Source organism: Globicephala melas, chromosome 10 (genome assembly GCF_963455315.2).
Source record: "Globicephala melas chromosome 10, mGloMel1.2, whole genome shotgun sequence".
Taxonomy (NCBI): Eukaryota; Metazoa; Chordata; class Mammalia; order Artiodactyla; family Delphinidae; genus Globicephala; species Globicephala melas.
The window spans coordinates 2829520-2850536 of NC_083323.1; the positions used below are offsets into that span (position 1 = coordinate 2829520).

General features: G+C 54.5%; 1 protein-coding gene across 5 annotated transcripts in view; it reads right to left on the minus strand.

The window, feature by feature from the left end:
* TBC1D22A (TBC1 domain family member 22A) overlaps positions 1-21017 on the minus strand; it is a 385336-nt gene that overhangs the window by 94477 nt on the left and 269842 nt on the right. For all 5 annotated transcript variants that reach the window (XM_060306130.1, XM_060306125.1, XM_060306128.2 and 2 more), the window contains exon 12: positions 11581-11676. In XM_060306130.1, the coding sequence (XP_060162113.1) occupies positions 11581-11676 (96 nt within the window). The remainder of the gene's footprint in view (positions 1-11580; positions 11677-21017) is intronic.

A 21017-nucleotide genomic window follows, 5' to 3' on the forward strand; every position in this document is an offset into this window, starting at 1 on the left:
GCGCCCTGGGCAGGACGCCGGGAGGACGCTGTGTGCAGTGCCCACTCGTGGGATTTCTGGAGAAGCTGCCGCTTCCAATAAACCACGGCGGGGGTGAACCTGTGAAGAATTCGCAACGTGGGGACACAACTGCTAAGTCCAAGGGTGACAGGAGGGGACCGACTGACTCCCGTGAGCGGCACTTGGCCCCAACAAGGGGCAGCCCGGCCAGGCCGCCCTCTGACCAGGACGCTGGGAGCCGGGGGCCATGGGGGCAAGAGCGAATCCGCACCTTCCCTTCCTGCTTGAAAAGTCGTTATTTAAATAAATCAAGAAAGAGCTATTTAGGGCTTCCCTGGTGACGCAGTGGTTGAGAGTCCGCCTGCCGATGCAGGGGACACGGGTTCGTGCCCCGGTCCGGGAAGATCCCACATGCCGTGGAGCGGCTGGGCCCGTGAGCCATGGCCGCTGAGCCTGCGCGTCCGGAGCCTGTGCTCCGCAACGGGAGAGGCCACAGCAGTGAGAGGTCCGCTATTTATAAAGACACAGGTAAATACAAAACACAAAAACTAAAGACAACCTAAGATTGAAACTGGCACCTTTTGACGTGAGGGGAAGGTGGGGAGAAGGTATGGCTTGTTTTTGGTGAAAAGGTGTTTACAACTTTCCGTCTTTTAAAAATATATACACATAAGTAGCTTTAACATTTGTTTAAAAATTATGATGACTGGGCAAGAATACGTGGGGACAGTGCCGACCCCACCCACCCCTCTCCGCTTTCTGTTCGAAAACCCTCTGCTGAGCCGTCTTCTGAGAACTGATGGAAATGCCACACCCGAAGGGAAACCGCTGGACCGCCACGCGAGAATCCTCACATCTGAACTTCAGTGAGGGCCGCGTAACTAAAAAGCTGACACTGTCTCACCTCAGCTCTCGTTAACACTCCTACTGGACCCCGGCCACGCCCGGGGCTCAGGAGCACGTAGCCCATCGTGACAGGGCGAGCAACGCAGAGCCTGAGAATCACCACCGAAGGGGTGACAGCGCTCGTCACGGCATCCCCGCAAGAAGAAAAAGAAAACCGGGCATGGGGAGCAGGTGTGGATAGGTCCCCGGCTCTGCCCCGCGGGCGCTGCCGGCTCAGGCTGTCCGTACAGGGATGTGCACTTTCACTCGGGCCCAAGGCCAGGTGTGGCCAGGTGTGGCCTGGTGACGCGTGGACACAGAGCGGCACGCCGGCTCTCCAGGTGGCAGTTAGCGGCCTGGGTGCAGCCCCGGGGCCACCAGGCCCAGCAGGGCCCCGCGGGCTCGGGTTCCATGTGCTCATCCCCCAGAGAGAGCAGGACCCGCCGCGGTGAGGGCTGATTTAATAAGAGCACAGCAGTGTCTGGGGACGGTCGTGGGACAAAGACTCCCACCTCTGTTCTTCAAACGCCCACGGAGAGGGCAGTTCTTAAAGGGACACGACCCGTGGGAGGGCAGGGGCCACCAGGGGGCTAGGTGGAGGTGGGGGGCGGGAACCCAGCGAGGGGTGGGGACAGCCAGCTCCTGCCTCCCCTCCCACTCGTCACTCGCTGAGACTACCACGCACACCGCCACCCACAGGGGCCTGTCCTCGGCGAAGACGGAGAACTACGGAAACATGTCGTAGACACTGGCGTGGCAGGAGGGGCGGGCGGGCGTCAAGGAGAATCCCTCAGATCGGCAAGTCGTCCAGGCCTGCGCGCGGCGGGGACGGCAGGGGGGTGAGGACCACCTGCCCCAGAGACAACGCGTACCGGGCACTCTCCGAGACCAGGAACCGCGATCGGCAAGTCTGGCACGTGGACGGTCACTCCCTCCGCGGCCCAGCCCCTCCTGCCCCGCAGAGAAGGTGCTGCCGCAGGCATCGCACTGTTCCAACGGACCACGAAGCAGACGTGGCCTCCTGCCAACACTAATGGGGCCCGTCCTGTGATGGAAAGGAGCCCGCGGCCATCGCAACGAGCGCGCAAGAGGCCGCGGTACGGAAGGACCCAAGCCGACTCCACGTGCGGCCACGGGGTCGTCTCTCTTCCCTCCCGCCACGGAAGAGCCTTCGCTTCTCCGGGCTACAAACCCAGCGCCGGCCTCTACGCCTCATTCACCCTGACCCTGCTGGCTCACTGACGGGTCCCCCAACCCACCGGCGCAGGGCACGTCTCAGCACCAGATGACACGGCCGGCAGAGCTCCCATCCTGTGAGCCCGGCCCAGCCCCTGCCCTGCCCTGCAGGCTTCGAGCCCCGGGCTTGAGGGCAGGCAAGGTCCACCTGTCTCCTGAGATGCTCGGCCCGGGATGCCCCCCGCAGCTCCCCGCCGTCCTTCCTGTGTGGACAGACACTTGTCCCAGGTCACGCTCCCCCTCTGCTGGGGGCGGCGTGGTGGCAGAGATGAGGATCCCTGTTGAAACTGCAGGGTGGCAGCAGGCCAGGGCCCAACACTGCAGCATTGGCAGCACTCAGGTGGGCCTCGGCCACTCCTGCCACCTGCCCTTCCCAGCCAGGCCGCCCCTGCCCACCTGCCTGCCCTGTGGGGCGTGAGCGCACCCAGCCACGGCCCTGCCACCCACCCGGCACCGTGCGAGCCCTCTTTCCTAAGAGCTTCACGATGGCACGCTAGACTGCGCAGCAAGGGGCCGGCACCCCTAGGGCTCCTAGTCAGGAAAGGTCCCAGCTGACACTCCATCCGCCTCCACGTCCATGCACACCCACACTTCGACAGGCGCGCCACCCACGGGAGCACAGGAAAGCACAATCCACCGGAAGATTAGGTTTCAACTGACCCGATTTTGTCTTTAAAATGTCTTGAAATGATGAAGAAAGAGACAATTGATCTTTACATTGACATTTCCTGACATTTGCTGCTTCAAATGAACCCAAGATGAAACACAAACCGTTGGAGGTTAACCCGTGGAAGGCCACTTGGCAGAGCAAACTCAGTGCCGCCTGACACAGACGCACACCTGCCCTGGGGCCATTCCTCTGACCCAGCGGAGGGGATGACGCCAGGGGACTAATTAGCTGCCTCGGGGGACTGAGTGCACCGCGGATCAAAACAGCAATGGACTTGCCCAGGAGGTGCTGGAGCTCCAAACGCAGGCGAGCAGGCCAGCGCTGGAGGCGAGGCCGTGACCCCACGCTTGAGGCCTCAGTGACGGGGCGTCGGTGGCCCCCCCAGGGGTCCCCACGGACAGAGGGCAGGAAGATCTTCCGGAAGGTCCGCCGACTCTGCCGTCTGGTTTCAGAGCAAAGGGAAGGAACGGAGTGGGGACGGGCAAAGGCGCGCAGAGGCGGCCCCTCCATCCTGTCGGAGGCCCCGAGACCTCACGGTCGCGGACACCCCACGCCCACGGGGCAGAGGACACTCGCCGGGGGTGACGGCCCCGCAGGTGTGAGCACAGGCTGTCTCCGCTCCACCCGCTTCCACGGGTAACCGCGGCTGATCTTCAAAGGCCCGGAAGTCCAACCTGACAAAGTCTCTAGCTGACGAGCATTTACAGGAGGCCTCTGGCAAAGCAAACGCATTCCACGGGGCTGCGGCCAGAGGCTGAGCACACCGGGCGCCAGCGTCCAGGCCGGAGGACATGTAATGGGCGAGGACAGGTGAGCGGCGAGGTCGCTTGGCCCTGTGTCTGCACGCTGAGCCCGGCTCCGGCTCCTCAAAGCTCAGGCTTTGGACCTTGTTGTCTTTCTTTCTGTCTTTGTAAATCAGAGATGCCCCAGAGATTCTTTTAATGGCTTTACTAGTAGGCTGTTTACCAAAGATCCCAGAAGTCTGCGGTGAGGGTGGCGTGCTGAGTGCAGGGCCGGGCAGGGGATGGGGAGGCCAGCTGGGAGGGGGCTTGAAGGTCATGTACTGGAATCCAGCCCAGTCTGCACACAGATCCCGCATGGTTATTTAGAAATGACCTCTTCTAACCCCTTCTCTGATGATAAGGAACCGATGACTTGGCAGAAAGAAGCCTGGTCCCATGAGTACAACACAGGCTTTGAGGGTGACCAATGGGCTAGACCAGGCGGGGCCAGAACCCTCCACCCGGCCAAAGGGAGGGGACAGCTGGGGCGCTGTGCGCAGCTTCCGAGCCGCCACGGGCAGGCGGGAGCACACCAGTGGGCACTGGGAGTCCTCACATGAGACGGACACACGTCTCGGCCCTGGGGACCACGTGGTGTGCATGCCTGTGTCTGCATGTGCACATGCGTGTGAGCTGAGGGACAGAGTCTGTGGGGATCCCGGTGCAGTGGGACCTGCTGAGACGCCCAGAGGATACTGAGGGACCTTGGAGCCCAGCGTCACTGAGCAGGGCCCCCAGCCAGGCACCTCACAAAGGGGTCTCACCTGCCTAAGGCGGGAATGAACCCGGGTGAGAAAACCATGCTGACTACTCGCTGAGAAGACGTGGAAAATACAACAGACATTCAAACAGGAAAATTAAGATGTCTGTAATTCTACTAACCTAAACTAAATGATGCAAACACTGTGACCTGCTTCTGTTAAGTCTTTTTTTTAAATTTTTATTTATTTATTTATTTTATTATTTATTTGGCTGTGTTGGGTCTTAGTGGCAGCACGTGGGATCTAGTTCCCTGACCAGGGACTGAAACTGGGCCCCTGTATTGGCAGCGTGGAGTCTTAGCCGCTGGACCACCAGGGAAGTCCCTGTTAAGTCTTTTTATTGCGCATAAGACAAGCAAACTTGGGATCATTTCTACATGTATATACACATGTAAATATATGTATGCATTTTATATATATATACACACACGTAGGTGTGTTCCCTATATGTGTAGTGTATAGATTTGTAATGTTGAGCACATGTACACATACACATGCAGGTTATGTTTACATGTGTAGATCATGTGTGCGTCTTACGTGTGTGTACATGTATGTGCTTATACACGTGTATATATAGACTGTGTTTTATACATACATAAGAGGGTGTGTGTTTTACATGCATGGACATATATAGACGTGTGTGTGTGTGTGTGTGTGTGTATGTGTGTAGACGTGTGTGATTTCGGATCACACTTTTCCCCCCAAAAAGAAATATCCTGAGAGCACTTTCTAACCTCAGTGACTATTACTTGAAGATGTGATTTTTGGGAGTTAGAAAATATTTCAACAGCGATGTATGATAATCCAGGGCACCCTTCTGCCAACGCTGGAGACTCAGGCTGTTGGCAATTTGTTTTCCCATAATTATAAGCAAGCGGAATTACCGGATCAAAGGTAAGGCTCTTGGGCTTCCCTGGTGGCGCAGTGGTTGGGAGTCCGCCTGCCAATGCAGGGGACACGGGTTCGAGCCCTGGTCTGGGAGGATTCCACATGCCACGGAGCAACTAGGCCCGTGAGCCACAACTACTGAGCCCGCGCGTCTGGAGCCTGTGCTCTACAACAAGAGAGGCCGTGACAGTGAGAGGCCCACGCACCGCGATGAAGAGTGGCCCCCACTCGCCGCAACTAGAGAAAGCCCTCGCACAGAAACGAAGACCCAACACGGCCAAAAATAAATAAATAAATAAAATTAAAAAAAAAAAAAAAGAGTAGGGTTGGTTCTTCCTTTCTATTAAACTCAGGAGAAGCTACTGAATCTCTTAAGACCCCCCGTGCCTGGATGCCTCTGGTTACTGCTAGGATGTTACAACAACAGTGAGCAGGGCGGCGTGCACACGGCTGCCCTGACCTGGGGGCCTGGCTGCAGGGCTGCCCCTGGCTGGCATCTGGAGCTTGGCTCCTGCGAGCTGGAGCTGCGTCTCCGGGGCCAGCCTGCCAAGCCTGCCTGCACCAGCCACATGGCGCACGCTGAGCACTGGCTGTCCTTCCGGGATCTGGAATTTTGGTGGGCAGAGGATGCCTCCACCACCTGCCCCAGTACCAACCTGGGGTCTGGGCTTCCATCAGCTCCTGGAGGGAGGCGGGCTCTGCGGGGCTCCGGCAGGGAGGACACTTCCTGAGCCATTCATTTACTTTATCGTTGGTTCCTTCACCGCCTTTTATCATAAGCTGACTTATTTTTCCATCTCTCACTTCTTCAGTTAAAGAGTTACTAGGCTTTTTTTAAAAAAAAATGTTTTTAAATAATAAAAGGCATTTCGCCCATGAATTTGTTTACAAGCCCAGCACAGGCCACACCCCACGCATTTTTTTTTTCTTCCCTTTGCTGGTCACCAATTATCAGGGCGTTTCGAATATTTTGTGATGGGCCTGATTGAGGTTCACTGATAGAAGGGGACGGAGAACTGCAGATGTGAACTTTACAGACAGTAAAGCGGAGTCTCTGAGGTCCCATGTTTCTCAATTTATTCTATAATTACAGGGTCACTTTCATCTTGACCCATGTATTCTGAAGAGGGCTCTCTAATTTCCAGATGCTTCATTACTCAGGTTTAACTTTACTGTCTAGCTCTAAAGGATTATGCTCAGCAAAGGCAGTCCGTATGATTCCGGTTTTTCAGATTTTGACAATTTTTATGGTCTAGATCAGATGATTAATTTTGTAACTGCTCCACAAACTCTTAAAAACAAATGCATCTCTGTAGAATCTGAATTCAGATCCTACCCAGAGCTTTTAAGCCGTCAGACCCACAGCAGCCTCATTTTTTATCCTCATCAAATATTCTGAGCCTCCTCCTGCGGCTGCTCCATTCGATGTCTTTCTGTTTGTAAAGTTTTAGACTCAGGTTTAACCTGCAGACAGAGGGAGACTTTGACAAAGTGAGGCGTGGACCACCGCGTCCAACACCCCAGAGCCTCCTCCAGACACTGTCTAACAGCAGAGGCACCTCTGAGCCGTGGGCCGCGCTGCGGACTGTGGCCGCTTCCCCCTCGAAGTCAACGGGAAGACCGCCAACCTCGCTGTCCCCGAGTTTGCGTGGGCTGCCCACCCGTCCCTCTGGGTTCCACGTGTCTCACACCCTGTGGGCGTGTCCACCTCCCACCCCAGGTCCCGCCCCCACCCCTTAGGGCTCCTCCTCCAGCCTTACGGCCCCGCCTCCTACTGCACCGGGTCGTTCCCACCCCTGGCTCCCCTGCCCTGTTAAGGAAGCCGCCTGGCTCCCTCGTGCCCTCTCACCCACACCCCGACCCCACACGCTCAGCCCCAGCTTCACTAACTTCCTTCCCTTGCAGAGGAGGCCGGTACCTGGTCCGCTCTAGATCCGGGTCCTTGGTTCTAGCTCGCCAACCTGCTCCCGCACCTGGTTTATTACTCCCATCCCTGACCCCTGGCCTCCCAATACACAACGCCCTGCTGTCCCTGCCCAGTCCACCCCCAGCCAGCCCAGCCCCTCGTGCGTGGAAACGGAGTCTCGTGACAGACAGCACAGGGCCCAGCGCAGAGGGAGGGCCTGAGGGGACATCAGAGGGGCCAGGGACATCAGAGCAGACAGAGGCCTCCCGCTGGGCACTGCCCCTGCCTGTCCCCACCTGGTCCCCACCGAGCGGCAACCTGCGATCACAGGAGACAAGGGGAAGGGCCTGCATGAGAGGAGGCCCCAGCTCCAGGGGTGCGGGGCACGGCGGCCACCACTCACACACTGAGCCCCCTCCGTGGACCGGCTGGGGTTTCCAGGCGGGGCCCTACACCCGGCCTCACCCCGGGCTCACAGCCTCTCGGGGCTGGCGGCCACCACGCGTGCACGGGAAGCCGTTTCTCCCCCTGAGGCTCGTCGTTCACCAGCAAATACGCAGCAGCCGATTACCTTCTCAGAAATATTTACAGACCTCTGAGCTCCCGAGGTCCCTGCAGAGAAGGTCCCTGATTGCACTAGAAGCTCCACGCTCTGTTTACCACAATTAATTGCTTTGTCTCCTCTGCAAAACAAAGCACTGTATGCTGCCGCCTCTTTTGCATCATAGGGACTTGGCCTCCTCTAAATCCAGAAGCACGATGACAGCTCCTACGTGGGGAGAAACTTCCATGTCACAAAGCACCTCTGCAGCCACGCTGCGGGTCACCCCCGGGAGGCAGTGGGGTAGGAATGATCCCCCCTGGGTGCTGCCCTCCCCACCAAGCAGCAGGGCCAGGGCGAACCAGGCTCTGCGGGCTGTGAATGAGGACCGGGGGCCCACACAGGGGCTGTCGGATCCCCGATGTCCTGGGACACCAGGACAAACTAAGCAGCTCGGACTTTGGGGGGATAAACTAGAATGATTTTCTAGCATTGCGCGTTACCAACTGTTTTATAAGCTGCCCTTATGAATCAGACAAAGAACCCGGTAAGGCCAGCACCCCCAGCGCACCTGCATCCCCGCCGGAGAGGAGGAACGATCAGGGGCACATGGCAGCTCTGGCTCAGGACCTGAGCCCAGCCCTTCAAAGGCATCTTCAGCCTCGTGCACCCATCCTCTCTGGGCCCCAAGTTCTTACTGTGGGGCACCCCGCAGAGGGGAGGGACCAGGTCAGCATGCCAGCCGCACCGCCAGGGGACACAAGACTGGGCACAGGGGGCTCCTTCCCCCACAGGCCCTACAGAATCTGGTTAGAAAAAGGCAGCCGGGGAGAATCAGACTGCGGGCACTGAGGCTGGGACTGCCGTGGCTGGCGGGGTGGGGACAGGGGGCTGGGGGAAGAGGCCGGCTTCGGACACCCAGGGTGCAGCACCTGCGGGCTGCATTCAGGCAGAGCTGGGGACCCGTCACCTGCAGGACGGACGGCACAAGGTCTGCCCGGGGGACAGCGAATCCTCGGGGAAAAGTACAAGGTCCCTGGGGCACCAGACCTCAGGGCAGGAGTGACCATCCGCTCCGGGAGGCGCCTCCCTCCAACCAGATGACCCGGCGACCCTCCCGGAGTCCACAGAGCTGGGCGCAACCAGACCCCTGGGCTGGGCAGGTCTCAGAAGCCGAAGCACACGAGAAGAGGTGGGACCCCAACTTCACTGAGCTTCTGGGAACTGGACGCAGGAAGCCAAGCCCGTGCCCCCCCCCCCACTCCGCCAAAAGCACCCACAGCGCTGGGCGTGCTGAACGCTAGGAGGACTCTGTCTTCCTCCTGAAGACGCCCCTCAGGAAATGACTGTTCCCACGGAGATGACACAGCAGTGTGCAATTTCACAATTCTGCAGAGAGTGAGGGCCTTTAAAGCCTCTTCCATGGATGTTCCACTGTTGGACTCTCAAGCTGTCTTCCGTGCACACAGAATCATGTTCCTAAAACGCCACAATTGCACACGCAATTGCCCCGTGCCCACCAGGGCGCCAAAGGTGCTTTATTTAATTTGTTTTCTCTTCCTGTTTACTTTCCCATTCAGTTCAATTCCCCACAATGCAGTGTGTTCACAACACGCCCTGCATCCAACCCTGTGACGTCCAGGCCTGAGTCCATCCTGAGTTTGGGGGAGAATCAACCTCATGGCTCCTCCGAGGTCTGGCGCACCGGCTGCTGCGCCGCGCTTGTCCCCTGGCCTCGGTGAGCCTCGAGTTAAGAGAGCAGGGCCCTGAGGAGGCCAGCAAAGCGTTCTAACCAGCCGCCTAGTAGCGCCCTCCAGTTACAACAGGGCAGCATCTCTGGCCAGACAGCAACACGAGAGCGAGCGATGGGCAAGGGGCTCGTCTTCACGTCTTCCAAGGCCACCAGGGACGCAGTCACGTCAGGTGGGGCGGCCACACTGCAGAGCCCTGGGCAGCCCTCCACGGGCTCCTGCGCGTGGGGCGGGAAGACAGGAAGGCCAAGCGGGGCGGCCCAGCACCACCACCCACCCGTGGGCACGTCCTCCCACCCAGCTCAGGGACCCTCGCGTCCAGGGCTGCTCCTGGTGGCCCTGGACCCTGGCAGCACCGTCCCTGTTTGCGGAGCAGCAGGAAGAAACGCAGGGCAGGACCCTTTGCACGAGGTCACTACCAGCTTCAGGTCCCTGTCCCCAGCTGGGACTCACGCTGGCGGGCCAGGGCCATTTCTCGGGCATGCAAGGCTCAGGGGCCGCCCAGCGTTGGGGGTCACGAGCGGTTCCTGGGACAATGACGAGCCTTGGGCTCAGCGCACTCGCTACACTCTTTCCGAACCACCGCCCCCCACCAGGTGCGGGCCTCGCGAGGGCAGTGATGTCTGGCTGGGGCCTCCCGGAACCGTTTCCCCAACCAGAGAAGCCCCAGCGTAACTGAGGCAGCGACACCTGAGCCACCATCAGCCTGGGGGACTCGGGCACCTGCATCACCTGTCGTCCAGGTGAGAGCTGGCCGGGCGCAGGTGTGGACGCTGGCCCGGGTCACCAGGGAGGCGGGGCCCTTCTCCCTTCCAACCGACGGCCCGGCCGGCCTGCAGGCTCCCCCGCACCTCCATGGACAGCGGGCCCTCAGGGGGCCCCGTCGGCCGCCCGCGGCCATCCCCCCCTCACTCGGCGACGCAGGCCGGTGCCGGGCTCTCTCGGCACCGCCACGTGCCCGACGCAGAGTGACCCGGGGGGCCGCAGGCCTCCCACGAGCGCAAGGGGGCAGGGCAGGAGGCTGCCTTCTCCCCAGTTCACAGACAGCAACCGGAGGTGGGAAGAGGCAGGGTGGGGGCGAAGGCCGCCCTGGAGCCAGGCTCCCACAGCGCAGCTCCTGCGGGCATGGCCGGGCCCGGCCTGACAGCAAGGGCAGGAGCCGGGATGAGAAAAGGGACCAGGTCTCGCCATCTAGCACCTCGGGGCGGGGCAGGCTGGGCGCTGGGCTCTGCTGGCCCGGACGGAGGCCCTCCCTGTCCACCGTCTCCTGGTGGCCGAGATGGAAAGCGCCTGGGCGCTGCGGCAGGGCTGGGTGGCTTCCCACGGCCCTCGGCGGGTGGAGCAGGGTCCTCAGAGCGTCTGACAAGCATGGGAGCTGAGGGGCCACGGGCCAAGCGAGCTGGCCAGTGTCACCACACTGTGGCCTGGGACAACAGGGCCTCCTTCCCTGTCCCCTCACCTGAAAGATGAGGGGCTCGAGGAGGTGAAGCAGCCAGAGAGTGACCCCCAGACAGTGAGGGGCAGAGCCTGGTTCCTGGTCCCCTCCACTGGTGTCTCCTCACTGCACCCCAGGCAGCCCGCCCTCCCAGGGGTCAACACTGCCCACAGTACCACCGCACAAGGCACGCCTGGGGGTGGGGACGGGGTGGGGGATCGGCCCACCTGGAGCCCCTGGGTCGAGCACAGAGCCTCTGATGGATGGGGGCGGGTGTAAATCTCCCACGGAACCGCTGAGGAAAAACGTGGCTCAGAGAGGCTAGCAACCACCCCTGGGTCACACAGCTACCAAGCGCCGGGCAGCCAGGCCATGCGATCACGCGGCCAAGCCCCTTCCCCAACGCCCCACTCCCCACGGCTGCCACGAGGCTCCCAGGAGGCTCCCAGGAGCCCCCGGGCCATTCTGCTGAGGACACACACCGGCCGGCTCAGGAGGTATCCCCTGGAGTCCATGACAGCATGTTTAATAAGGCCAGTGTCGGCAGAGCCCAGGCCCCACGTGATCTGTGCCCTCGGCCGTGGAGTCTCAGGCAGCAGGTCAGCGGTGACCTCAGGCAGCCCGTCTCCAAGCTCCTCCACAAATAACCCTGTGAACGAAATCTAATACACCTCTCTCCCAGCAGGAAATCACACTCGGGTTCTTCTGAAAAGGCATTTACTTACTTGAAAATCTCTTTCTTCCAGTATTTCTTTCCTCCATCTCACGAGAAAAGCAGCACACACGTACAGGTGGAAATGCGCGAAGCCCTCAGGTTCCGACTGCAAGAGAGAACAGCCGAGAAGGTCAGCGTGCAGCCCAGACAGGCCGGCCGGGGACACAGAGCGGGGCCGGCCTGCTCGCTTTTTGACTCAAGGCCTCCGCTTCTAATTCTCATCTCATTAAAATAAGGACAACTTTCTCTCTAACCGGGCAGCGGGACACAGCGGATGTGCCCGGCGACCGGGTGCTCGTTTGCTTTCTTGCACGGATGATGGGCAGCAACGATAAAAGGCCAGTCCGAGGGGCCCCCATTCTTGCACCGCGTGAGAAGGGACCCGTTTTCCCCACAGAGGCCGATCACTCAGCCCTGAACGAAAGGCAAGAGCAGAGCAGGCGTCCAGCCCGGGCACCGCCCGGAAACGACGCTGACCGGAAGCGTGGGGCAGCGAGGATGCCGCGTTCCCCCCGAGTGGTCACCTGCACCCCTCCTCGCTGCTCCCCGCGCTGCCGGGACAGACCTGGGAGTGGGCAGGGTGGGGAGAGGCAGACCCAGGGAGATGGGATAGAAGACTACGGAAATCATAAAATCCCAACTTGTTAGTGAGTTGGGACAAGGGGGTGCAGCACAGCTGTGAAAAGAGGTCAGATGCTAGATGGTCTGACGGCTGAGCCAACAAAATAGCTGATGAATGCGGGACTATGGGGTAGGAGACGAAGAGGAACCAAGGATAACACCAACGTCCTTGGCCTGAACAAGCGCAAAGAGGAAGCCGTTGTTTCCTAAGAGGAGGAAAGGTTTGTGGGAAAGGGTGCGGGAGAAAGTGTGTTGATGGGAAGGTTGTGAGTCTGTCCTGTGGACACGCACCTGATAGGCCCCGAGTGGAGCTGTCAGGCAGGCAGTGGGACAGATGAGTCTAGGGCGTGTTACCGAGTCCAAGCTGGCTCTGCTCGCCGCACGACAGGCCAATACATCGGAGACGAGGTGTTGAGGCAGGGAATAGGACTTTATTTGGAAAGCCAGCAGACCGAGATGGCGGACTAGTGTCTTTGTAAAACCATCTTATCGGGGTTTGGATGCCAGTTTCTTTTATAGCATGGAGAGGAGGAGGAGATGAGAAGTAAAGTGAAAGGGCCGTAAGTTTTGCAAATAACCCCTGGAATAATGGCCAGCCTCAGGGAGGGGATGTGTCGATTTCTTCTTTCTTGTAGCCAGCCATCCACAGGTGGAACAGGGTCCGGATGTTTCCCTGAACAAAGGCACTTTGGTTTAACATTCAGGGGGCAGGGTTCCCCAAGGCAGGCCGCTGTGTACAGACAGTATCCTTTTAGTGAACAAAAGCAGCGGAAAACAAAGGTTAAAGTAAAAGAAACAGATGCAACATGTAGTCAGAATTGGCTCTTCCCTGTTACAAGTGCAAGAGGATGGCCCCACGGTCCAGGCCACAAGTTTACACTGAGGGCCTAACGGAACGAGCAGGGAGCTGGGAGGAGTGTGAGGTGCTGCCAGAGGGTCAGGTAACACGAGCCCGGGGAGGTGACTGACCACCGGGTTTAGCCACATGGAGGTCACTGGCAGGTCACACTGCCTGGAGTGTTAGAGGGTGCTGAGGAGAAAAGCCAGAGACGGGAGCGTGCTTCTGCATCCCACTGCCCTGGGCTGGCCGAACTGGCATCGGCATGTTGAGCAGAGCTGCTGCAGTGTGGCGGCATCCTCGCCTTCTGCTTCCTGACTTAACAGCGACCCGGCCACTGCTCTGCACCTTACGTGTCGGAGAAGGAAGCTGTCTCACACTAGAACTTTGTGTAGATAACGCGTAGCGGGTTAGGTCGGTGCCCTCCTATTCCTAATTTACTAGAGTTCTTATGGATGGTTACAGAATTTCATCAGATGCTTTTCCTGAATCAACTGAGACAATAAGATTGTTTTCCTTTAATCTGTGAACGTGGCGAATTACATTAGTATCAGAGTTTCTTTAATGTTGAACCAACCTTGCATTCCCTGTAAACTCAATTTGGTCACAGTAAGGTATATTTTTTAATCACAGCTCGGCCCTGTTTGCTGATCTTTCATTTAGGATTTCTGCTCTCACACTTACAGAAAACTGGCCTCTCATGTTCCCTTCTAGAACCATCCTTGTCTACTTTAATCATGAAGATTGTGTTTGTCTCTTTCCTCCTCCTCTTCTCAGAGTCTGTACGAGACCGAGATACCTGTCCTTCGAAAGTTGGCTAGAAATGGGCTGGGCATGAGGTCTTCTTTGTGGAAAGGCTGTATTCCTGATTCAATTTCCATATGATTATAAAACACTTCAGACTTTTTAAAATTTTTGAAAACTTATCTTTTTGTAGGAATTTGCCACCTACAAGGTTGTTCATAATATTCTATTTTTCTTTGAACCTCTGCTGCATTTGCAGCATCTAGACATTTCTTCTAAAATCATTATCCTTCTTGAAATGCAACCTTTAGAAGATCCTCTAATGAGAGGTCTTTGGGCAGTAAACCCTTTCAGCTGTCGTCTAAAAATGTCTTTATTTCATTCTCATTCTTGAAAGATAGAACTGTTGGTTATTACTTTTAAAGATGTTAAAAATGACATCTTTTGGCCTCCACTGTTTAAAGCTATCAATCTGTTTGTCATTCCCTTGTAGGAAATCACACTTTTCTTTCTGGCTGCTTTTGAGATACCTCTTTGTCTTGGATGTTTTGCATTTTCCTTATAATATTTATTCTGCTAGAGGTATCCTGAGAATGGGCTGCTTTCATCAGTTTTGGAAAACTATCATCCATTATCTCCTATCAAACATCCATCTGCCCCCTGCCATTCTCTGCATTTTCTCAGAACCCAGGTTAGGCAGGTGTAAGGTCTTTTCACTCTGCTCTCCATTTCACTTAACCTCTCTTTTTATATGTTCCATCTCTTTGTCTGGGAGAATTATTTTCTTCAAATCTTTCCTCCAGTTTACTAGTCAACTCTTCAACTGTATCACAATTCCTGTTTAACTCACCCATTAAATTTGAGACTTGCTTCTCTTCTCAGACCTGCTTTGTAACTCACGAGTTTCCCTTTCCTCCTCCTTTTTCATCCACTGTGGTCCTTTTTATCACTTTAAACATGTTAAACTTATTTTCTAGCACATCTCAGATCACTTTAAAGTCTGTAGTCTTTGTAGATCTCTTCCTTGCCGTTTGTTTTCTCTGCTGAGTCCTGCTCTTAGTGGCCTGCCTCCTTGTACTTTAGTGATTTTCCCCCTCTTGGAGCTTACGTTTGATGAAATAAAATTATTTTTAAGGCGGGACAAGAAATGTTTTAACATAAAATTCTCTCTGCCAGTCTGGGCCACTACCCCTCTTTAGTGTGCACTGTGCACCTACGCTACCCATGACCCAGACCTCCCAAAGGACACGGGCATGCCTGCTCCGTCACAGACAGCAATTTTCTCCTGGCACCAGCAAGGGAACTCCTTAGGAGATAACGTTTCTTAATCCTGTAAGGGGTCAGGATGACCTACTACTCGCCTTGTGCGTGCAGATCTGGACTATGTAAACTGTCAATACGTCCTTTGATGGAGTATTACTCCTTCTCTCGAAAATGTATACAACTATGCTTTAACTTCTAACCGGAGGAACAGTCCTCAGAGCTTCTGAAAGACTGTCTCCCAGGTTATTATCCTCGGGTTGGCTCGAATAAAATTCTCCATTTCTTTCTTAGATTGACTATTAATTTTGCGTCGACACGTTCCTTGGAACTTTTATCTGTTGGAATTCTTTGAGGCGTGTATCAAAAATGGTTTTCTTTGGGGAAGAACGACTTTGTGCTTGCTTCTGCCAGAGCCTAAGGGCACTATTATCCCGTCTACTTTCAACTAAATTTTCAGCTTGAAATTCTGTAAGACAAGTAACATGAATCGGGACTCCAAACTCATGTGAATGCAGGACTGTGGTCAGATGTTCCGAAGGGAGGTGTTTTCCTTCCTTTTCCCTTAACTTCCATGGCCAAGGCCGAGAAAGGCGAACAGCAGCCCCTGTTCAGTCCCTGGACAGGCTCCAGGTTTGTCTCCTGCCTGAGGCTCATTGCAACCAGGCAGAAGGCCCTGGCAATTAACTGGCAGGTGCCCCTGGGGGAAGGCCTGCTTGGATGTTGCTCCCTTATCTCTCTCCATTTACATTTTCTCCAGATTTCTCCTATACCATAGTCTCTCTTCCTTTGCAGTTACGTTTTTGAGAAATACACCAGCAGCCTTCCCTGTATCCTGTGATGGAGGGGGCTCTTAATTTGCTTAACAACCTTTATTTAACCGGGGAGCGCAGAGGTCAGCCTCAGGCCAGCCCTGGGACCCATCCTCACTGGGAATTCAGGAGGTCGGGCTGTGAATCCTGCGTCCCCATGATGTACCCCCAGCTGGCGAGCGGAGTGCAGTATAAGCCATGCGATCACAGGAACACAGCATTCGGGGAAAATGGAGTTTTACAGCTTCGCTTAAGTGGATTATTTGTCTTCGATGACTTGGTAAATTATATTAAAATAGCAATTTTATAAATAAAACATTCATATCCTAATGGAAACTGGGCTTCTGCTTTAATGAAGCTTAACCTGGACAATAAACGTCGCCATCGCTGCCCGGATGAGATGAGCCTAGGAGGCAGGCTCTCCGCGGCGGACGCCCGCACATCGCAGGGCCTGCCACCCGTGCCCACTCGGGATGGGGGCCTCCATCGTCTTTGGGATCTGACACGTGCAATCGGGACCTTCCCGACTGGTGCAGAATCAGCCACGTGGACCCGCCGTTTCCAAACAAACCCAGGGAGGAGCCGGCGAGCACACAGAGAGCTCTCCAAGGGAAGAGGATGTGCCTTCGGGAAGCCCCCTGGGCAGCGGCCACTGCTGGATGACCACGGCGCCGACCCCCGGGAAGCACAGCGCTGCGGCCATTTCAGAGCAGGCTCTAGGGAGGTGCCTGGCCCTCCAGTCCAGGCCTTCCAGCCGCCACCGCACAGGGCCCAGGCTGCAAATCCTTATCTCCCATCTCCCCAGGCTCCAGACGACTTGGGAGGGAAAGGAGGCCAGAGAGCTGGAAAGGCCACTCAGCGGTACACCAGGACAACAAGCAGGCCTTCTGCCTTCGTGGCAGCCCATCACCTCTGAAGAACAAGCCTGTTAGCAGAGTCTCCTCCTAAAAAGCTCACCCTCGGGGTTCTGAGGCTGGGGACTCTGGGGGTCAAAGAGAAACACCGGTCCTATAACAAACGCCCTTTTTAAAAAATCATCAATCTCTCTAGCTGAGGAAAAGACAATTCACATTAGACCCCAGATGCACTTGAAAATGACCATCTAAAAGCCCCAATCCCATTCCAGTCGGATCAGACATCTGAAATCTCAGGTCTTAAGATTTTTATTACCTCCAATCAACTGTGTCTAGCAAACCAGACAGCAAACCCAATCCCCGCTCCAAAGAGAAGGCAGCAGGATGATGGATGCCCACGTCACTGCAGGGGACCCCCGGCACTCAGAGCCCCTCCCAGGGCAGACGGAGGAGAGGAAAGGACACCCTGACAGGCCAGGACTGCAGGCAGGCGGGCAGCCTTTGGGTGTGTGGGGCCCATCCCTGTAGGATGTTCCCTGGGGGAGAGGTGGAAGCACCCAAGAACGCATCACACCAAATAAGCACAAGACAGCCGCGGGAGAGACGCTCAAGTTCCCTGAAAGACATCAAAGGAAACCTAATAAACAGGAAGATGCACCAGGCTAATGGGCAAAACTCTCAAACCTGGAAAGATGTCAACTGCCTTCCATTGTAATTTATAAATCAATGTATTTCTAACAAAAATTCCAACCATGTTTTTTTGTGGAACATGAAGCATATTCGAAGGTTGATGTTGAAGAGCAAAGGGCCAAGAATAGCAAGACAACCCCACAGATGGCCAGATAAGGGGAAGATCTACATCCACTCCCAAGACGTTCTGTGAGACTGATGAAGCCCATGTGATCTGGGCCTAGGACAGGTGGGCCAGGCGAGCAGAGACCCCAGGCACGGGCCCGTGGTAATGTGGGTATTTGTCTTTGGCAGACAGGGTAGGCGGACCAGCTGGGGGAGGATGGGTTATGTGATAAAACTGGCTATCCACATGGAGAAAGTAAACTTAGGCCCTACCTCATGCCACACACATGCCCAATTGAAGGCGGATACACAGCAACCTGCAAGGCAGAACCTTAAGAGCGCAGGCGTCAATTTTTAAAAAAATCAGTGAATCTGACAACACAAAAATTTAAAACTTATGTTTGACAAAGGCACCATAATTAAGGTAAAGGTATAAGGCACAGACTAGCAAAGGATATCTGCAGTGCATATATGACTGACAAAGGACTGTATCCAGTATCCGGTATGTGTGTGTGTGTGTATACATACACACACACACACACTTTTTTTTTTTTTTTTTTTTTTTTGCGGTACGCGGGCCTCTCACTGCCGTGGCCTCTCCCGTTGCGGAGCACAGGCTCCGGACGCGCAGGCTCAGCGGCCATGGCTCACGGGCCCAGCCGCTCCGCGGCATGTGGGATCCTCCCAGACCGGGGCACGAACCCGCGTCCCCTGCATCGGCAAGCGGACTCTCAACCGCCACCAGGGAAGCCCACACACATATTTTTTAATCCTCCTAAGAATCAAAAAAAAAAAAAAAACTACCTAATTAAAAAAAATGGGCCAAGGATGTGAACAGACCTCAAGTGGTCAGTAAAAATAGGAAAAGCTGCTTATACTCACTGGTAATCAGGGATGTGCAGAGCAAGGCAGGTAAAAGAAAGATGTCAGTTCTTGTTTTTCAAATGGGCAAAGCCTAGAAATTGGGAGGACTGCAGAGTATAGGAGAGGATGTGGGCATGCCGGGCGGAGCGGTGGGGGGATGCACCTGCTGTGAAGAGCCTGGTAATATCTAGATGTTTGCATCCTGTAACCCAGAAAAGGCCTGTCCTAAACAGAGCATCTCCTACACCAGGGTATAAGGAGACACACACAAGAACGTTAGGATTGAGCGCTGTTTGTAACTGCAAAAAACTTAGAAACAGCTCATGCCTTTCAACAGGAGATTGGATAAATTATAACATATTCATACAGTGCGAAACTATAAAGAGTGAAAATAAATGAAAGACAGCTACACCCATCAACATGAAAAAGCATTAAAATATAAAGCTGAACACAAGAAGCAGGTCACAGAAGAATACTTAAGTGTGACGCCGTTTACAGAAAGTTTCAGAATATCATCAAGATCATAACTATTGTTTATAGATATATATGTATGTGGTGAAGATGAAAAAAAAGCATGTTTAGAAATCATAAAAACCAATTTCAATGTAGTGGTCACCTCTGGAGAATAAGGAAGGAAGCTTCAATGACAAATGTGAAATTTAATTTTTAAATAAGTAATAAATTATCTGAAACAAAAATGAAGAACGAACTGTCAGATTTGACAGAGCTGTGTAGTAAGTACACAGGCATTCACTGGATTATTAGCTACACTTTCTGTATACTTAAGACTTTTTAAAATTTAGATAACTAATAAGGACCTACTTACTGTACAGCACAGGGAACTCTACTCAGTACTCTGAAATGACCTATATGGGAAAAGAATCTAAAAGAGTGGATATATGTATATGTGTAACTGATTCACTTTGCTGTACAGCAGAAACTAACAACATTTTAAATCAACTATACTCCAATAAAGTTCTTTTTTTAAAAAAGAGGCTTTTTATAATTGAAATAAAAGAAACAGACTGGGGACTAAATTGCAATGCTCTTTTCTGGGGTCACTGGGTGAGGGACCACTAATTCCTGTGGCTCCAGCCCAGCCTGGGGCACCTGTCTGGCCCCAGCCACCTCGCTGTCACTCAGACTGTGGCCTCAGGTGGATTCTGACCTCCATGACCTTGGGCAACCCCTGCTCACGTCTCCTCCCAGGGCCACAGGCACAGGGGGCGGGGGGCAGCCCCTAACTGCCCTCCGTCTTCCCTTTGACCTTCCTTCTGAGACTCTTTTCCCTGCCCTTAAACCAGCGGGGCTGTTGGCATGTTTACACTCTTACAGAGAAGGCTTGATTTTTGACAGAAGCTCAGAGGACGAGAACTTAATGCAGAAGAGCTGTCCCCGGGGGCAACCCGGCCTCTCCCCTCTCCTCCAGCTGCTGGCCAGAGGCGGAAGATAAACCCGGGCGCTCCTAACATGAGTTTTCTTCAAACTGCATGTCAGGTTCCACAGTGGATCTAGTTTTGCTTATAAAATGACAAAACGAAAGTTTGAAATGACTACACGATTCACTAAATGCAAATGACTTACATGTGGAGTACACTTTTCAAAACGCAGGCAATCGGGCAAAGAAACAGCTTTCCTTCTGTCTTTTATAGAGAAACTGTGATAAAAGGAACAACTGTTCACCTTTAATCCCATCATTAAACTTTGCTTATAATTTTTGGCACTGAAATAAAACCGAATGGCCTTCTGGCACAGGAGGCTTTCCTGTGTACATGTATTTATGTAGATGGATTTCCGAGGCCATTCAAACGACAGGAATTGTTTCCCATTCTTTGTGCGGATCCGAGTGCACCAACTTCAGCTGTGCAAGCAAAATCTTTGCTATGATTTCCTTTGAAATATTCATCACCAGGCCAGTGCATTACACAATTACCTACCAGGAATGCAGAGCACGGCCATCTTAAAATTCACGCCAACACCCTCATGTTTGGGGCCCGGGCTGCTAATGGGACTGTAAATCACATTTCATCACGGAGCCAGATCCTGAGGCATGAGTGAGCTGGTGCTCGTCCAGCGGCCTCAGAGCGACTGATCTATTAGCTCTCGCCAGATCATTCAGGCATGTGTCTGTCCACGTCTGAGAACACTCCAAATGGCTACATGACAAAGGTCACGGCCAGTCCACTTCATTCCGGGAGTCACTGGTTGGGAGCTCATCCAACAGGGAGGGCTGGTCTGGGAAAGGGAGACCACCTGCTGTCGCTCTGATGTGTCAGCAATTCCCAACTGAAGTGAACATTCTAAAGCCGGAAAAAGCATAAGGTAACGAAGAATACTGAAATATTCTTTTACATTCCTAATAACTGTTTATTCCTTTGCTGATGATGTATCAGGGTTCTCTGGAAAAACAGCACCAAAAGGATGTGTGTGTGTTGGGACAACAGGACACACACATTTATATATATACATATATATGTGTATACACACACACACACACACACACACATGCATAAAGAGACTGACTACAGAAGCTTGGAGAAGCCCAGCAGGCTGCAGGCCCAGGGAAGAGCTGTGCTGCAGCTGAACTGCAAAGGCCTCCTGGAGGCAGAACTGCTTCTTGCTCAGGGGAGGCTGGCCTTTGTTTCATTCAGGCCTTCAG